At 45.3% G+C, this 20515-nt stretch overlaps 1 protein-coding gene across 2 annotated transcripts; it reads right to left on the minus strand.

Annotated features, from left to right (window-relative positions):
• Positions 1–10546: 10546 nt before the first annotated feature.
• LOC135398039 (tetraspanin-33-like) lies at positions 10547–14451 on the minus strand. 2 transcript variants are annotated; one of them, XM_064629487.1, is made up of 6 exons: positions 14327–14451; positions 14005–14140; positions 12989–13240; positions 12491–12829; positions 11637–11836; positions 10547–10780 (listed from the first exon to the last, which is right to left on the minus strand). In XM_064629487.1, the coding sequence occupies exons 2-6, from the start codon at positions 14134–14136 to the stop codon at positions 10621–10623; spliced, it is 1083 nt and encodes a 360-aa protein (XP_064485557.1). In that variant the 5' UTR covers positions 14137–14140; positions 14327–14451; the 3' UTR covers positions 10547–10620. The 2 variants fall into 2 exon arrangements, with proteins under 2 accessions (XP_064485557.1, XP_064485556.1); XM_064629486.1 differs by having other exon boundaries at positions 14005–14147.
• Between the last annotated feature and the right edge of the window lie 6064 nt (positions 14452–20515).

Raw genomic sequence — 20515 nt, forward strand, 5'->3', positions numbered from 1 at the left:
AAACTTGAAGATACCTTCACAAGGTTCTTTTCATGTCGTAAAGGGCATGCAGACAGCCTATACTAGAAGTCATGGCATGTGCTAAGGGCAGTGATGGGCAGTACTTGATCTAACAGGTACCCAAGTACTACTTTAAGTACATTTCTGTGTACTTGTACTTTACCTTAAGTACATTTTAAACCGTGTACTTTGTACCGTACTAAAGTACTCTTTTCCGAGTACTTTCCCATCAAGTACTCAAGTACCCAAACTGGACTCCAGACAAAAAGTCACGAAAGAGTATCAAAAATGCACCCTACTAAAAGCGCTAAAATGACAACAAGGAGACGAAAACACACAGATAGCGCTATCTGTGTGTTTTCGTCCTCTTGCCGTCATTTTAGCGCTGAACAGCCCAGTTGGCTGATTACCTCTCTACATGTAACTGCAAATTATGTCATCTGATTAAGTTCATATTCACAGGTTAGCACTTAAGCTAGGACTTTATGGCATTAGAGCATTTGTCAAGAACGCTCGCTAAAGTTTTGCCCAAGGAAGCAAGGCACATATACTAAACAGTGAAATGCAAAGTGATACAAATTAAATTCACAATTTACTTGGTGAATACTTGAAGTACATGGCCTAGTACTTTGTACTTTGCCCATCACTGGCTAGGGGGAGCCTTATGGAAATGTTGGCCGTCAAGGCCATAGTGAATATTTCACGATGAATATTGTAAAATTCTATGCTGTGATGAGAATGCACTTCCTCATAAAGAGCATTAACCGTTCTCGTGCAGAGCGGAGCAGAAGCAGAAACTTTCAAAGGAGGCGCGTCTCCAGTGAATACACATACGTGGGCATTCAGACTCGTGTACAGATGTTCTTTGTTTTCATTCTGTGCATATGTATGTGCATATATATCATGATGAGGAGACGAAACAGGTTATGTCTATTGCGGTGTATAATAAATCTTGTTTTGGCATTGCTAGGTTGAAATTTGGAGATGATCGTGTCTTCACTGACTGATAGGAAACTTTATACATCGAGGAACAAAAAGAAAAATCAACCGGCCTTGTTGTCATGACATCAAAAAAAAAGAAAACCGAAAGTAAGAATGGACAAAAAAATAAAACCTGATAAAAGGAAGAGATATAAAAGTTGAAAAGGGAGGTTAGCACTTTGTCACGTCCGAGCTACGCATGGGACATACCAAACTGAGTACCTGATCCTTTGCACGCTTGGATAAGCGATCTTCAATGTATTTTAAGCTATTCGTTTTCCATTGATATTGACCCCTCACTATTCCCTTCCTCCGCAAAACTTCTCGGCCACACGGGCGAAAACGGCCCGTTCAGCAGACGCGCTTCAGGAGCCTTCGGGAGAATCTTCGCATACATCCGTGTTGGCGCGCCACCTGACGGCGTCTTCCGCGAACGGGCCGCCTCGGCTGCGGCGCTCCTCACACCAGACAATATTCATCTAGCCACCATACTTGTGTGGTTCCCCTTCCATCCTACCTTTTTCGGGTCATTGTATTTAGTGTTGGAGTTGTTCGTCATAACCCGAACGTTTCACCTATCATTGCGGCGTACTGTTCTTGATCTGTTGCGAAGCAACGAACCGCTACGACAGTCACTCGCCTCAGCGAAATTCTGTCTGCTGCATATTAAAGGAGCATCGGGACCTGATGATGTACTGCAAGTGCTGAAGTTGAATTCTTTGAACCTTCATCTAAAGAAACCAAGTGTGCTCTCGTGTGGTTCTGACGGAAAAGTAGTTTCAAAAAGGTTAGCACATTTATTTTTCAGTTACAGGTCCACGCACTCAAGACCATACAAGTGCATTCGATCATTCTCGTAGCTGTTCTGTAACACGTATGCTTTCTTATACGTATCCCACAGAACTCGCCGCTTCATGAACCCAGTTATACTTTATGTGACCCATCTGGTGGCTCCTGACTAGGCTATGCCGCTAGATCACGAAAGGTCGTGGGGGCTGCACCTTTGCTTTCGAAAGATGAAGCAGTCATTCCACACTGTGCTTACTGGCTTTGTATCGAGTCTGACAAATCCGACATTCCTGGACTGCCTTATTCAAGGAAGTTTTAAATGTAAGTATGTGTTATATTGGTTTCATATATCCCCACCACATATTGAATGTGTATATCGCTGTACTTTTGATGCTATAGCATATCTAGTGTACATTATTATTGAACACCTAGTGCGGAACACTCGACACCAGCCACACAATGCCGACAATTGTTTATGCCTTTCCTTCCACTGATTATTTTTATTATAATATTATTCTAGTATAATCATCTGATTTTTAATAGTCACAATTTTCCCATGGTTTTGGCGCACTATAGCCTGAGTTGCTTATGCGCCATTAAAATTGAATAACCATCATCATCTTTAACTGCAATTATCCAATTGAAGTGTCATGTTTCAGTTGGGTACAATGATGTGGCCAGAGATAGTTTTTGCTTTCGTTCCGGAGTTGCTCATTTCAGAAGAATAAGCACTGTGAAGTTTGTTTTCGGAAACATTAAGAGGACTAAAACCAAACGCTTTTCTTTCAGAGCATCCCTTATGCACCTGCATTTCAATTAAGATCTGTGTTACAAGAATGACAGACCACTCAACAGTGATGAACATTTGAAGGTGGAAGTGCTGGAACGAAGATGCGTTAATCTGTGTGAAAGGTGCTTTGTATGTGTCTGAGTCATGGCCATAGGTCGCAAGCTAATTTCTGTCTTCATAAGAGGTGTCAACTATGCTCTTTCTATCTACTAACCAGCTCCACTTTAGGGTTCCTTGTAAACTATTGGAGCACATCATATACCAGCACATTGTTAACTATGTTGAGTCTATAAATTTCTTATTTTAAATTCCAGCATGGCTTTAGAAAAGGGTATTTAGACAAAAGTAACATAATTCGGTCACAGCATTTTAAACTGTCTTGCTTTCTGGGTTCACGTAGATGCAGTATTTTTTTATTTTGTAAGGGCTTTTGACATTGTGCTTTATGCTTGCTTGTTGGCCAAACTAGCCCCATTAAAATTTGATCCTGCTACCATTAACTGGATATGCAGTTTCTTGACTAACCGCCACCATGCCAACAATTCGTGAGGAGAACCTATCATATCGCCACCATGCAGCATTTGTCAGGTTACATATGCATCACATTTTAATCAAGTGTGAAGCAAGGCCTCTAGGTGATCGGTCTTGTATAATTAGTTACACGCCCCTTCGTTATTTAACACCACACGGTTATTCAACCTATGACAGATAAATAAATATATTGCGAAGTAAATTGTTTACAAGGCTGATTACCCCATTTCACCACATTACCGCAAGCAAGTGTTAGAGTAGTGGCCCAGGGTATGAAGCTTGCCACTAATCATTATTCAAACAAAGTTCATAATGTAGAATCCTTTACTGAAAACACCGACTGAACACAACAATTGAGAACAAAGAGAGTGAACGTTTCGTCGCCTATCCGGGTGGCATTATCGCTACGACAGAGAACAGTCACAAACAACATCGAAGGAGACAAATCAGTGGTGTGCATTCCTTTCATCCAAGGTGTTTCATACGCAATTTGAAGGGAACTGTGCCCATCAGGCATTAAGACTGTGCATATAAAGTTAAGTGCACAGACTGTGATGCAACCTACATTGGCAAAACAGACAAAAGACGTGGGACAAGACTAAAAGAGCACACAAGGGACGTTGCCAAGGCTTCTAATGCTGCTGAAACCAGGACCAAATTAGTCTACCATTGTTGGCCTAATGAACATGTATTTAATTTTGATGGTGCGGTAACCTTTGCACATGACTAGCGATGTGGCCTTAGAAAGTGCTTCGAGTCCTGGTTTATCACACGTGATACATCATCCTGTAATACAAACAGTGGTCCCCTATCGCATGTGTATGACGCCCTCTTAGATAAGTAGGTTGATGTGCTCGTCTTTGGCCCTTGTTGTACTGATGATGCCACCTGGATAGGCGGCAAAACATTTACGCTCCATTTTTAGTCGTTATGTTAAGCGGTGTTTGCAGTAAAGGATGCTACATTATAAGGTCATCACCCGGCATTTGGAATATATTTTCAAGTAAAGTTGTTTTAGAAAGCTCATTACATTGTAGAAATCATTCTTGTTGCCTATTGTTTAGGAGATACCATTTTGCAGTCACGTGGGGCACTGAAGGGCCGATTTCAAAAGTAAAGGCAATCTGATTTATGTTCTTGCCGACATGGCACAGCGTACGCACAAGGTAGCTCCATTTCAGGAGCCTGGGAACACTCAAAGCAACTAGTGTGCTAGCATTAGATATTGTGTGCAGCATTACATATTTGTTTTTGCTAGGGCAACTAAGAAGGGTGGATACAAGGACAATTACAACCTGCTTCCACAGAAGACACTCAGATTCATTAGCAATTTCCTGCAAGAGAGCTAAGGCTTTTCCAGATTACTAGAACACGGGTACCTGATTATAGATAACAAGAACTCATACACCAGAGCTCAGTGTTACACACACCCTGCTTTCCATCAAAACTGTTAAAAGTGTTAAAAGGTGTGACCCCCTAAACCTGCACGAAATTCCTGGGGTGTCTTCGCTGGGCACTGTCACTGTTCCTCTCATAAGGTGCTCTCTATGAACCTGACTCCCTGTTCTGGATGCACTGCCTGAGGGAACTCCAGCATGCTTTCCCAACATGAATGGTTGCAACTTCTACGAGTAGTGTTGTACTTACTGAAAGCAATATGAAATACTATGACTTCACAGGTTATGTTGATATCCTTCCTAAGACTGAAGAGAGACGTTGCTTGCTCCCTTAATTCCAAACCGCACTATCAGACACAAGCCCACTTGCCACCAAGCCGATGAGTATTTCCTCACAGTCAGGACAATCAAGGGAATCAATCACTGAGGCTCAGAAAAGCTGTTTTCTATGTGGATCTCATCCAGGACTGAGACATGACTAGCCCCAAGAAAGCAGCAGGTTTTCTTTGAATTTAGATGTGTCAGCTTTTAATTTCCTCCATCCCCCTTTTTTTATGTAGTACCTGATTTAGCCTTGTACAGCTTTGGAGATTGAGGATGTGGAGATGATGTAAGAGGTGGAATTAGGCTTTAGGCACAATGAGGCAAAGTGTGACAACATACCTTCTGAGAATGTTTATGTATCACACACACAAAGAGAGGTTAGGTATTACAATAGATGTTACACGTTTTTCGGGTTATATTTATTTATTCATGAATACACCTCAAAGGCCCTTGCAGGCATTACATGAGGGGGGACAACAACATGGGTCACTTAACAAATACAGAAGTTAAAAGGAACATGCATATTTGAAAAACAGACTCTGCTTTTCATTTGTTCATCAGTCTTGCTCAAGAAATTGTAGCAACGGTACACAATGTCAGGAAAGGAGTGCTCATCTATCACTCCGCAAGACTCATTAAAAAGGACTGTTTCAACACAACATATTGAACTGATGAACGATGCATCATCCTGAGAGCTATAAGTAATCCTAAATACAGATGCTGAATTAGTTTAAATGCGATAGACGAGCTCTGCGAAGAGCTGCCTCCAGTTAGGATGTTGGGTACTTGAAGCCTGTGGCAGTTTCCGTGTGGAAGGCTCGCCAGATCCTGTTCACTGCACAGGCTGGGATGACCATGTTCTTGTTTTTCCCAAGCTTGTGGCAAAAACACGTTGCGAACTGGCGATATGCAGTATATCCATATCGTCTACGCAGATGTACGTAAAATATAGTTTAGGCAAACAGGTAACCGGTCACAGTACAGGGTGTGTGTCATGGCATTTCCACAGGTACTTGAAAGCAGGCGCGGATCTAGGGGAGGGAGGTCCAGGGGTTTGGACCCCCCTCAATTCCAGACTTGAACATAGGGTTCAATGGACCAATGGACCAATTCCAGCGTGCACTTGGCACTTGTTCATAGCGGATCCCCCCCCCCCCTCGGAAAAATGCCCCTGCTTGAAAGCGACTGTAATTTACCTGCACACGCCCTGTATATTACCACATGCTGTATTCTTTTAGAAACGAACATTTTTTACTTTTCAGTGAATCGAAAGTAAGAACACTCCATATCGCTAAAAGCCTACGCGAAAAACATAAGCACAGGGCAATACACAAAAAGGTGACTTAAGACATATCACCTTGACAATTACACAGTGGCATAACACTGCTTTTCTCCAGTTCACAGTTCTGTATTGTGTCGTCTTTTATGTGGTGCGCCCTGCACTGGTGTTTTTAGCGACCTTAATGCACGACAAAACCAATTTTGAGCGCCCAAATTTTAACATCGTTCGACAGGGCCAAATGTGACTTACTTGTGAATATGCTCGCTCATACGTTCGCGCTGCCCACGGAATTCAATATATGCCATCTTCAGGACAGTCGCATTGAGACATAGAAGTTGCAAATCTTCGTGGGTTGTAATGCACTCATATTGCTGTCATTCGGCTGCGCTTTCGACCTCTTGCAGCACAAGCATTCGATCTCCTTCCGCATTATGACACACCAGCCGCACCGGCACCTTAAACAGGAAGTACGCATTAAATATGAGGACACAAAATTTCAGAGAACACGTTTACATGTTCGATCACAGTGTGCGTTAAAAAGCTCATCGCTTACCTGTCTGTCGAAGACAGGCGACTGATATCATGTTTGCTTCATCTGTGACCGATGTTCGTACAGCTTTGACTTCGGCACGCATTTGCAGCATCGGCGACGTCTCGAAAGCGAGGCTTCCGAACTGTTCAGCACACAGAATTTCCTTCTCGATCGCAGAAAGGTCAGAAAAAGATTACAGGCTCGAAGTCTCCGCATTCCTTGCTTCGACGTCCATATTGAAGATCGCTTTCCGGATGCCGCCGCTCTCACAAACTAACAACAGAACTTCCGGTCCGGGCACCCAATGAAACGTGAACCTCATGTTTTCGTCACGCACACAGAAATTGGCGGATATCCACTACAAAGAGGCTAGATTTCGGCGCCGATTGCGCGAGTTGAGGAGGAAAAGCCAAGCTGGTTTTCAGCTCCCCGTTTGGCAAACTTTGCCGCCGCGCACAGCCAAAATATTTCGCGTGTGGCTTGGAGGCATATTGTACCTTTGTAATAGATGCAAACGAAAGATTTGTTGAACTTCTGGTCAGAGTCCCTTTAATACATTGTACAAAGCAGTGGTTTATCCAGAATCCCAAGCACGGACGGGTGTCGGGAAAAATTGAGGGGGGGGGGGTCATTATTATAGTTACGTCATTACAGCTTAACCTACCATTACCGACAATATCTAAAGCTGAAACCGTAAGGGCACCCCCCGTAGGAGGTACGCTGGTGAAAACGTTAGGGGGTGTTACTGAACATTTGGGGGTGTTAGGGGGGTGTATGAGGGTTTGGATAAATCGCTGGTACAAAGTACTCGGACATTTTACACTCTGGAGAGTACCGCGTTATTGATGGTTCTGGCATTACAATATGATGAAGAGGCCTTTATGGTCACTGAAATGGTTGGCGCTGCTGGGCAGGAAGTGCACGGGTTTCCGTTTATCATTTGCAAAGACCACTCATCTTCATAAACTTTCCCTAACCGTTTAGTCCGCTCATGACCGTATCCTGCCGTATCATGACATTGTCGTGTAAACATAAACAAGCCCTCGCCACAACTTTCGGTGCCACGAACACTTCCGGTCTTTCCACGACTAAGGACGCTCGGAACCAGCCACCATGCAGAATTATATCTTTCGCTTTTCCGATTTGTTGAAAACGGGAGGCGTACACCTTTTTGTGACAGTTGAATTGCCACTTGTTGTTACTTTGTTTGCAACCATTGTTACTTTTTTTTTGTCCCCCGAACAACTTCACTTTATTAAACTAAGTTGAACGAACTCGTCTGAACCAAGCAAGGGCGCTGTTTGGATCGTGCGTTTCAGTACGTTAAAAACATGACAGTACGTACAAAATTTCAAGATTGTTCAAATTAACCCAAAGCATAGTTTATCGGAGCTTTAATAAAGGACAGCCTATTAAGCAATGCCCTACGACAGCTACTCCTACATCGATTCATATGCCATTGATATGTCTCTATGGGAAAGAGACTTTTTTTTTAGAGTACTGTAATCGTATTTTTATTCGCGATGTATTAATTTTCGCGAATTTCGCGACCGCTAAAAAATAGCGAAAAATGGTATTCGAGAAACACAGCTTGCCGTTTATCCCGCGCAAGGAAATAGCCCTGGAACCGCGAAATTAAATACTCGCGAATAATTGCGCAAATGACTGAATGCGTGATTCGCGAAAATTATTACATCGCGAATAAAAATACTGTATATGCTTTATGAAACGACAAACAACTGAGAAGCAAAATAGAACAAGCAAATGAGTATAGTAAGGGCGTCCTTTCAACCAGATTCTTCAATGAGGAGTTTTTAAAAATTGATAAATAATAATCCGTCCAGCGGTCGTCATCTACAACGCATTTGATGTCTCACTCCAATGTAACTGCTCATTGCCACAAACACGTGAGCGCTTTACTTCATGCGTTTGTTTAAGGCGGACTCACTTCTTAAGAAAGTCTATGGGGAACTTTTGTTAGCAGGGTTCCCGTAAACCCCTCTAAATTTCTACACGAAAGAGGTGCAGGCGTATTCCCCTTGAGTTTATCTAGGGAATGACACATTTTTGAAGGCCTGACGCGATCCATTGATTTTTGGCGAATTAAAGTTTGCCAAATTTTCAATCCATGGGAGTCCATGGGGATGCAACAAAATCGCTGCCCTCGGCACGCCCGGCCGCGATATTTGGGCCGAAATGGTGTCGTTCCCTAAGTGTCTGGGAATTGATTACAATCAACAAATTCGACAAGCTTACTGCAGTTTTCCAGATCCCTGCGAATGAAAATAATGGTTTTGTCGTTTGCTAGCATGTTCTGCACGCTGGCACCGATTACATTTCTTCTGCGAGAGGCGGAGAAAACAATTTTGCGACCGGGTGCAGCCAACCTCTCCGGAAGCGAACTTTACCTACACTCTTAAAAATGAACTTCACCGCATAGCACGCTCCTAGCCAACCATCATCTCGAGTGATATCGTTATCTGTCCTGATTTGTTGAGAACAGGAGGCGTACGCCTTTTTATGACACTTAAGGCGTACGCCTCCCGATTTCAACAAATCAGGGCGTACAACGATATCATTCGAGGTTGTGGTTCGCTATGAGCGTGCTATGCGGTGAAGTTGATTTCTAAGAGTGTAGATCGCATGAGTCCGCTTTAATTATTTTTTCGTTTACACTTCAGTTTTCATAGTGGGACTAACTTTCACAAGGTCATGTGACCAAGACATATCCAGAACGCGCGAACAAAGCAAAGAGTAATGTTCTGCTTGCCTGAACATGGATGTCGTCTGCTACAGTGCAGTAATCCAGGAGGCGCCACTGTCGAGGCGAAGGGAGAGAAGCGTGTGTGTGTGGGGGGGGGGGGGGTAAGGAGGAGTTGTCGGTACTTTGAATATTCAGGGACTTTACAGTTAGCGCCATATTGGCGCCATCTATATTGCGTAGAAGCATCGATCCATTCACGTCGTACCGCTTCCGCATGGCAGATCCCTGACCGTGAAGCCTTTCGATGTTACGCTGTTGAGGAGTTCTGTTATTGCAATCCATCTCGTTACATCCACGAAAGGGTTACTCGAAATCACATTGAGCAGCATCAAAATGCTACGGGAGTCCGCACCGCAGTCTTGTTTCTTGCGTAGTTCGCCCAGTCATTTTCTTCTCCTCGCGGGGCCCATACGCCGCTCTCCGATAACACGGTGCGCCAATCCTCGAGGAGGTCCGTACCATCGATACGCTATAGCGAAGCACATAGCGTCGCACATGCGCCAACGCCGTAGCTGGTATCGTATCGGAGACATCGGAGATGCTCTTGCGGATACCAGATTGGAGGAACAGCCGCTCTGTTAATTTGAATTTGTGGCTGCATGTCATCACTCGCTATGACTCCGTGAAACAGCAGGTCTCCCCCTTGGCTCCTACAAAACCCAAGCATTCACTAACATGGCCTTCAGGTGAACACATTGTCCACCGTGCCCACTAAACTTATAAGGCACCGTCCGCTTCTTATAGACTGTGTCGCAGGGGACGGGGATAAAGCGGTTGTCGTCGACAACGGCTCAGGTGAGAGGCTGTACTGTAGCTAGGAGCAGCAAAGCACCAACATTGTGCGGCCGATCGTCCTTGACCAGTGACGGCGTGAAATGACATGGAACCGCACACTCCCGAAAGAAGGTAAACTTATACTACAGGGTTTGCAAGAGAAATTACGGGTCCCGGGGATGGGTCATGCCCGCTCACCTCCTCTGTCACCCCCTCCACGTGTCTCGATAAAACAGTCAAAGTATTTCCTCTTTACATGATTACGACAGGTCTTGGGTCCCGCGGGCTCCGGCCCAGGTCCCGGCGCGCCATCCCCTGCTGCCCCACCATCTCGCCGTCTTTGCAATTATACACGGTGTGCAAGGGGTGCGGGCGAAAGATACTGTTGGTAAATGTAACGGTGCACTTTAATACACAAACTATTCGTATATAGTTAATAGTAAACGCTGAATAAGGTCACCCCATCCGGAAGTGCGACGGAGTAGGTATTGCTGGAGACTGCCTGCTGTCTGTCGGTATGGCGGGATACGCTGGGCCATTCACGAGAACGGGTACCTTGCTGACGGGCTCGATGCGTCGTGGTGCAGCTTTTTTGCTTCCAACTTCCACGCAGCCCCTAGGAACAAGTTTTGTAAGTATAACTTTCGAGCATTGCAATAAAAGCTGCAAGGAGGGAACCCTCAACCACCTCAAAACTCAAACCCTCAAACTTCAACCTACAAGGGAGGGAACCCTCGTGCACAAGTGAAAGCTATCGTTAAAGCGAGGCTGCGTGATGCATCGAAAGCGTCGCGCACCTCGCATGGAAGCGCATGGGAAACCTGCGGGTCCGCTGTCAAGGGCTTCCTGGTAACACAGAATAGCGGGTACGGCGTGTCATTTTTTTTTTTTTTAATTTGTGAGCCTCTTCGCAACTCCCCTCGGAACGTGTCGCGACCCCCTGAAAGTCGCGACCCATAGTTTGAGAACTACTGGGTTACGCAATGCAGTAAACCCACTCATTATAACGAAACCGCTTTATTCGAAGTTTTACGTTGTCCCGGCTGAAGTGCATGCCTTTCGAGTCGGGTTACTTATTCAAAAGTGCTGCCAGCTGACTCCTCTTACAGCGAAGGGTATATACATATAGCGAAAGTATATGGCAAACCCAGTTCGTGTCTTTCTCTCTCTCTTTTGCACCTAAATTAAAAGACTGCAAAGGTGCTCATCAACAAGATCTGTTCCCCTTGTTTCGTGAATATTTGTTAGGAGCGCCGTGGTACTCCTGCGCGTCTCCGATGCTATGTCACTGTTTATCTAGGATTTTGCGCTTCTATCGAACTGTCACTCATATCGAGTTTTCACCCGGTCCCGTTCACTTTGTTGTAATGAAGCCTTACTCTCTCTCGTTGGCAGATTTCGTGAAAAATCAGTTACCTCGCGGTTTAAGGCATGAATTTGCAGCCAAATTGACAGACGAAAAGTATACCTACTTGGGAATGCTTTGCAAGGCTTGGAGCCTGATAATGGACTTGCGCTCTTCCCCGCGTCTTATGTCCGCGAAGTATTTCTCGTAGAAAGCCGTCAGAGAGACGATCTGATCTTGCACGTTCATAGCCAAGTATCGCATTGCTAGGAAGAACATCATGACGACACAGCAGCCAAGTGTAATATACACAGAGTATGACTTCACCTGGAATTTTAACAACATCAAGCAAACTGTTAATATTGGCAGCAGGCATTTGAAAGCGTATTCCCCAAAGAATCCCACACACTGCAAATTTTATGTGCGACAGAAATCTTTTTTGAATCATGACTGAAATCGCGGTGAAAAGACAGACGCGCGAGACGGCGCCTGGTGGGAAGCAATCGCCCATTCGTCGAGCAACAGTGTTACATGTCCCGAACCCTCAATCGGCTAAGTCATGGGCTAAGTAGCCAGTTTCTTGAACCTTCTTTAAAGAGTTTGTTTCAAGATAGTTGCTGACATATGTTCTCTCAAAATCTAGGAACATTGGTGCCATCGTGGAAAGCAGAACTGTCAGCAGAATCACCATGAGTCGCCCAAGCAAAAATGCACCACGTCCGGCGAACCGGCGTGGTGATAGTAGCGGTCCACAGATGTCGCTGTACGCTCCCATTGTTATTGCCATGTTTATGTTCCCCGCCCTACATGGCGGGAACTGCGGAGTTCGTGTAGGGTCTTAGACACATTGCACGTAATATTAAATCTGAATTTTCTAAATGTGCGAGGTGGACCTGAACGAAATTTGAGGCGTTTGTATACTAAGCACCCGGGCTGTCAAATGAAATTTTATGCCAGCTGCTTTACAGTAACTTTAATTACCTGCGCCAATATGATATTCGTGCAGCTTCGGGTGTAGATTTTCTTCCATGCCTCCTGCTCGGTTATTTTGAGAGCATCCCAGCCACAAAAGCGATTACTAAGAACCGTCACCATGTCTTCATCGCCGTGACAGCAACAAGAAGCAGGGACAGAGCAGCGCTCGTAGCTGGGATTGGTGTGGGTGCAGTTGAAGTAGATGTTGTGGTTCCAGTCGTGATAGCCGCTGTCCGTAACGCCGCAACAGCGGTAATAGTACTGCATGAAGTCGATGAGCCTCATGAAGTCGTCGTTGTCTCGATAGTGCACGATCAGGTCCAAAGTCACGACGCTGTCCACATACTGCGGGAGAAGCTATAGTTGTACCGGAAGGATTTTATTGTCACGAGCGCCTGAAATCTGTTTGGTGTTTGGAAATCAAACGGATCCTTGCAGATAATCCTTTTTGAGGGGTAACACCTGAGGGGTACACGTGAGAGGTAAGACTTATTGAATGTTTACCTTTCTGCTCAGGTGGGGAATGGCAAATGCGAGAACCATCGCGAGCAAGCAAAGCACGACGAGCACGAACAAGGTCTTGCTGTAGAAAGTGAGCAGTTGAACGTTCTCTCGGAGGCCGCCGATGAAGCCCAGGGAGGAGACGGTGAAGACAATAATTCCGATGATCAGGAAGGGAATCTCCAGGTTCACGACGATCGTCATCAATACCGAAAGGAAATGAATCTCGTCCCAGCGAAGGTAAAGGCTATAACCCTGAGAGAAACAGCGGTGCAAGTCATGCGAGCTGAGGACGCAGCCTGATCGTCTGTAGAGAACAATTCTCCATGATCCAATCAGTACAGAAGAAAGCTTTGTGCGGTTGAATTATACATGGATGTTTTTACTTATAATGGCTGGGGGTATAATGCCGTACGTACAGTAAGGCGTTCGGTAAAACTGAACCTCTGTATGCAATAAGGGGATAAGTTGACTTATCCCCTTGTAGTATTTTTGCTGCAATGACATCATGCCTGCAAAAGAAAATTTAGGACCAATATTGGCTCGCTAGCGGGAAGGAGGGGGAGGGGGGAGGGGGAGGGATAAGGAACGGGAAATGCGTGTGTGTCAATGGGACGGACAGTCAGATCAGGCACCTTTTCTACAAATGCATACAAATGGTGTAGCTTAAACTTTGCTGCGATGCAGATATGAACTGAGTTGTTTGAATTCACGAACTTCAACTTCCACTCTAAAAAAAAAAATGTTATCTTTACCTCACGCGATCGTGTCAGCAGTGTTTTTGAGCGTTGTAATAGGAAAACGTGTGCACTAATCTAGTAAGTCATATTACGCTGGCCATCTAAGACATTCTTTTCAAGATTGTGCTCCTTAAGCAGCACGATAATCCCAATCCTTGCTGCTCCACTACACAAAGGTTACTTAACCCTACCTGACACCACCATTAAGGCACTCTGTATTCCTGTTCTATCCGGCGTTGTGGTTGTATGGAGAATGTTTACAGTTACTTTGATACTCACAGATATTGTGACATCGCCTCCGGCCACGATCATCAGGAGGAGGTTGACGATGATGAGTGGATAGCGAAGAAGGGGATTCACGTCAATCATGGGCGGAGGCTCCGCTGCCGTCATCATTGTTGTTGTTCTCATAGTTCTGAAAACTAGCATTATTAGCTAGGTTTTAAAAAGCTCTTTTCAATGCCGCATTCGGCTGCGCCTTATGCAGGCTAAAGCCGACGTTTTTTCCCCCACCGAGAGAAAGGAAGTACATAGCACAGTGCGCTATTGAATAGTTTCCAAAGATTTTGAGGTCGTTATACACACCAAGAATTATACTCACTATTTGGCTGATATTTCCTCTACAGGAACGTCTACACAGGTTGGGCAAAGCTACGCTCGTGCAGCGGGAACAGATTACGGTGGATACTTCTTCTTCTAGACAGTACTACTTCGTGTGGCACAGCCTAACAAACAAAGGGCAATATGGTTACTTCTTCTTATTACAAGACATTTCTTCACCAGAGGTCGCCAGTGTTGTCGCCAATCAATTGATTAGAAACATTTTATTCGATTCTAAGCAATCTACAGGATTTACGGCCAGGGTAGGAAACTGCAAAAAATATATATACGTTTTTCATTTGGTTCACAGACCAACACCTTTTATTCTCTGGGCAGCACATCTGAAATCGATGCTGGATAAGGATTTTATTTTTCTTCATCTATTGTAAAATATCTTCTGCAGCATCCCGTGGTTTCCTTATCTTGCATGATTTCCCTATACTGGGAGATCGTTGACTCACCCACACTGCATTCAACAGACACAAGCCACACAACCACCAATGTCCTAGGGTATCCCAGACTGATCCCCACGTTCTGATTCATTCTGGATGGGTTACCTTTAGAACGTTACAAAATATCGAGAAACGTCCTAGGATAATTGAATGATGACATCGCTTCGAAGACATCCGCGCATAAATGAAACCATGCCCGCGACAACCAGTGAGATTGGCCGTGCCAGCACAGAGCTCGTGGGTTGTCAGCTGTGTGAGTTGTGGGGTTTCGTGGGTTGTTGCTCGGCTCAAGATGTCAGGAGATGTCAGAATAACATCAGCACAGAGGGTAGCGAAGATGTGGCGACCCAAGGAATATGCAAGAAAAATCACAGCGGAGCATTTGGCGACCTCATGGGCTGCTGAAGCTATGCTTGAACTACTGAAACTATGCGATGCGTCAAGAAGTGTGGACGTGCTTCCTAGAGACTCTCCGCAAGGCAATCAGCTGTGGTTGCCATGACGGAGGGGTTACATAAGCCCTCTGAAGGCGGTGAATGGGAGAGACACAAATGTGAATTATCATCGGGCGGTACAGAGATTCCCCCCTGTCCCCCACTCCTTCCTGCTGTACTCTCTCCATCTGTTCACGTCTGTACGCCGCTCATAGCCGCAGTTGCTTCGTGGCGCTAAGACAAAAATAATAATAAGAAAAAGGTACGGAGATTGTACCGCATGTATTAGGCCTAATACTCAATAACGGACGAGGCAGTGCACCATTGCAACGCACGTTCTTGACAGACATTTCTGCGAGTAATTGTGCTCTCGGATGATCGCTGAAACGAGCATTCTAAAGGAGTGGCCAGCCGCATCCTTGGAAATGGATAAATGGGTTTTATATCAGGAGAGGGGTGGGCTATAGGCTCCGACAAAGTGAAAACACCACGCCCGGGGAAGACAGTATAACCTACACTCTAAAATCTGTACCTCTTAAAAACCCTTTTATAAGGTACATTTTTGCAAAAATGTACCCTTTATTTTATGCGGTACGAAAGCACCTAAAAGGTACAGCACTTTTAAGGTACTGCCGTCTAACAGGTACCCCCGTATAAGAGGTACAGCCGTGTAAGAGTTACTGCCGTCTAACAGGTACAGCCATTTTAGAGGTACCGTCGTCTAAAGGGTACAACCCTCTAAGAGGTACTGCCGTCTAAGGGGTACAGTTGTCTAAGAAGTATACAGTCCGCACACAACAGAGAGGAACATGTTGGTGGTGACATAATCCACACGTGACGTATGGCACGCACAGTAAAATGCACGACGCGCACCATGTATTGTGCGCTTATGCTTTGGTATCGGTAGTGGTAATACACACTCGCAGAAGTGTGCATCTGTAACATACGCGAGGGCGACCAACGTGTTGCAAGCACATGCGGAACAAAGACAAAAGGCGATCTGAATACTGATTCGCTCTTTATTTGACCTTCAGCGATTTCAGCAGCTGCGAAAGCCGTGGCTTTCTGTACGGCTTCGAGAATTCGTTGTCGCCCACGACATATATTTGCAGCAGGCCTAACAACTGGCCAAAAGCAGTTGGGTATGTCAAGTTTTTTACGTAGTAAACTCTCAAGCATCGCAGCAGCACAAACTCATATAAGCATGTCCGATGGTTCCAGCTGCACAGCCTCTCCGCCACTACACCAAACAAGGCTCTCCTGCCAGAAAAAGAGTTTCGGTCCCGGAGAGGCCACCTCTTCGGGGACGGTCTGGAGTGGAACGCCGCAATTAGTGCGTGTTTGTGCCTTCCAAAATATTTGTCTCAAACAAAGGAAGCAGTCCACATACCGTTGATATCAGGTCATACTTCGAATTTTTTTGGGCGTAGGAATACGTCCACATCGACGAACGTCGGCGATTCTTTCCCTTCATGGCTGAAAAAGCCGCTAGGATGTTGGTCATCACCACCATAGCTTTATCAAAGCTTTTGCGGAATCTGACGTCGAATTCCAGTATCAGCTGAGAAAGAAATGAAGTTTAGATATTAGAGATAAAACTACACTGTCGGCTTGAGCAGTAACAGAATAGCAAAACAGATCACTTCGCTTGATTTATTTCGATCGTATGAATAATTAGTGTTGACAAACTACATCGCTACGCCGTTAAGTGAAGACGTCATTCTGACCCATGGGTGTTTTGCTGACTGGCTACTCTTGCTGGTGCCTGACCTTCCAGCAAAGCAATGTATAAAGATGATCAGATTTCCCTCCAGTATAAAATTAGAATTTTATTCCTTACTCGGGGAGCTGGATTCGAAAGGATCCATTGGAGGTGGCCATGCCACAGGGTAGTAGTGTTCGTTATACTGACGGGAGGTACATTGGCGCGCAGACTTGTCTCAACCAGTGGAGCGCGTGTCATTGGACGCTGAGACGCAGCTGGAAGCGAGGTTGGGATGATGCACTATCCCCTTGAAGGGAGGTCGATACGCACAGCGGATGAGGTCGCGTTTCGGCATCTCCGTTGTGCGTACCGACCCTCCCTTCAACGTGATCGTAGATCATCCTGATCTCGTTTCCAGCTGTCGATTAGCGCCCGATGACACGCGCTCCGCTGGTTAAGGCAAGTGTACGCGCCACTGTATCTACATCGGAAAATATTTCAGAGCTACAACTGGGACGATAACCTGCAGCGCCAGACAAGCCTGAAATAATACACTGACGTGGAACGCTTCTAGGTTGTTAGAACCCCCAATGCAATCGCATACGCACCCTGGCAAGCTAGCGTTCACAAAGCTCACCCCACATGCACGTAGCTGTAGCGAAAATGAACAACGTTAAAGAGCAACTTACCATCAGGTGCACCTTCCCGGCCTCTGCATGTCCCTTAACCTGTCAACTTAACCGTGCGAAGACGGCGGCTTCCTGATAACAAGTAACCTTCACACGCGGACGCGGCTGCACTTATAACGCGTGTTTCTTCCGTTGATATCAAAAGTTCGATTCGCTAGATATGAGGCAAGATAAAGAAAAAATAAGAAACTGACCCGCCTGACCTCATGAAACCACTGGAAGGTGTGGCTTGTCGGTTCGTCGACAGCTTATCTGATCCGGAATGTTCTTTTTCTTTTAGTTTTCATGTTGGCCAAACGAAAACCTGCCTCCTTCACGAACACACGGAGAGAGTTCAATCTCTTTCTGTTTTATCGATGTAAATACCCAATAAGCAATTAACTACGCCTATACAGAATGGCATTTTCCTTCCTCACTGTGTACTCTGTGTCCCTAATGTACTTGAAACTATTGAAAAAAGCACTAGAATCATTCTGGTGTTTTTGTGGTTGTGATTTGGGACATTCCTGGTGCTTTCTTCTCTGATGTTAGCATCAGAATTCCCTGGTGTTCCTAGTGTCTGTTCTCTGATGTTCCACACCAGGGCCTCTGATGGGTGTGCTCTGGTGTTGCACACCAGGATCCCTGGTGTTCTGTGACGCTCCACTGTTGAACATTATGATGTCTCATGCGTTCAATCCCGTGATGTACTTGGTCCGTCAGGAACCTCACAATGCACTAAAAGCTGTGCATAGCTGTAGACGTGTGTGAGAGAGAGAGAGAGAGAAAGCAGGACAGTGCAAGCACGGCACCACAGCACGAACACGGTGTTAGTGCTGTCCTGTTTGTTTTTCTCTAAGCGTTCAAAACTATGCACAGCTTTCAGAGCCTCATGTGGGCGCTGAGGAGCCAAGTACCTAACGGGATCCAATGCGTGAAACAGCATAATGTTCAATAGTCGACCATCATAAAACAACACGAAGGGATCCTGCCATGCATACATGAATGTGCAACATTCAACCAACACGGTCAGCTCGTTATTCCGGTACTAAAGCTGCTTGGGATGTAGTCATTAATGTTAGCGACTCATCAAACCAGTCAACAATACAACAAGATATCAAAGGTTTCTTTCTACTGCAAAGGTGTCCCAGCTGTTAGCAGGCTACTAATTGTTTGCATATAGTATACTGAGAATCAAAAATAGGAACAGACAAGCACGTGTAACAAAACTGTCTATATTACTGCTACCATTGATGATACACATTTAGGAGAAGTATGCACTCCACACTATAAAAGTACAAAAAGGAGCAATGTTATTTCTTCTGCGAGTGTGAATACATCACATGCGGCACAGTTATAATTTAGAAAAGCATACTCGATCAACTCTTCAGTCATTTTCCGTCCTCTCTTCCTGTAGTCCACATCCCATGAAGAATCAGTTCACATGATGCCGGACGAAACGCACATTCAAAGACGTCACACCAACGACCAGTCGTCACATCTGCCCCGAATGCATCTCTAGTATTTTCTCATACTTCCACTTGTGCAGAGGTTGGAAAGCAAACTACGGCATATAATGCAGAACTTCGGAACACATATTCAAAGTTGTTCACATTCGTGCGCAGTTTTTATGTTGAAAACCAGGACGGAACGCTACCTTAGCCACCACGGCCAGCTCGTTGAGTTCAAAGTTCAAAACAGACACTAATGCCGATGGCGCTGTCGCTGTCTTATGTGACAATGAGAGCGTAAAGTTTCGTTTCAAACTCGAGTGAAAGCCGCAAAGCGTGTCAATTTCGACACTCTGGGGAATTATTTGCAATGCGAATTATCATTCGTTTGGAAAAGAAGTTGTGCTAAGGAACTCATGATCATTGTAAATAGCGGTTTTCATGGTAACAACCTGTAGTGCTTGTACCCTGGCGCCTGTAGGTCTGGTGTCTGTGAACCACACCAGACCGCTCTAACGGTCACGTTAAAACACTACGTCTGTCTAGTGCGCACACCAAGCATGCTAGAAGGCACCAGAATCATTCTGGTGTCGTAGTAGTCCACTCTGGTGTTGACATCAGGAGAACTCGACAGCTCCAGAATCACCCTGGTATCATCACCAGAAATTTTTGATGTGCACATTACAAACGTCAAAAGAGTCTAGTGTTAACGCCAGGAACATCAGGAAACACCAGAATAATTCTGGTGATTTTTTCAATCGGGTGACGCAGACGATTTAAACAAAAGTACCACGGTTGAGGCTCTTCAGCTGACGACACAGACAGGAACGTTTTATCATCCGCCGTGAATGAAACAATCATAGTTGTAAATCAATCTTTATCTCCAAGTCCGTGCGAAGTACATGCATTATCTGACTGCATGGAACCCTTTGGGGCGTTACTTGAACGCAGGAAGTGCTGAAAGCAGTGGATAGCACAATAAGATTTTGCGCAAGAGGTACTGCTTTATACGGTACAAGTCACCGTACCTCATAAACTGACCGTATACCCCATAAATATGCTTGTATACCTGATACATTCAAAGCGAGATCCTTTGTCTCGCCCAGTACCTCTTAAAGGGACAGTCGCATCGACCACAGATCGATTCCGAAACCACAGTGAAATGAGATTCCCCGTCCTTCACTGACCATGACTCCGAAAGTCCCATTCCGATCGACGGAATACTTTTTGCATAATTCGTGTGTAAGCGGCGCTACAGCAGACGACGGATGCGGTCGTCAAGCGGAACTCCCTGCTGAGAATCTTTAGCAACGTCACAAGGAATCTGACCAATAAGAACGCAGCGAGCCAGAGGAGTCCCCGCGGCTTGCAGCTTGCATGAGCAAGGTCAGGGAGACGAAGGCGACGGCACATACGGAGATGGCGGACTCGGAACGCGGAAGTGGCGAATCGTGCTGTTCAAATGCCTTTAGTAATAGCT

This window comes from Ornithodoros turicata, chromosome 6 (genome assembly GCF_037126465.1).
Source record: "Ornithodoros turicata isolate Travis chromosome 6, ASM3712646v1, whole genome shotgun sequence".
Lineage (NCBI taxonomy): Eukaryota > Metazoa > Arthropoda > Arachnida > Ixodida > Argasidae > Ornithodoros > Ornithodoros turicata.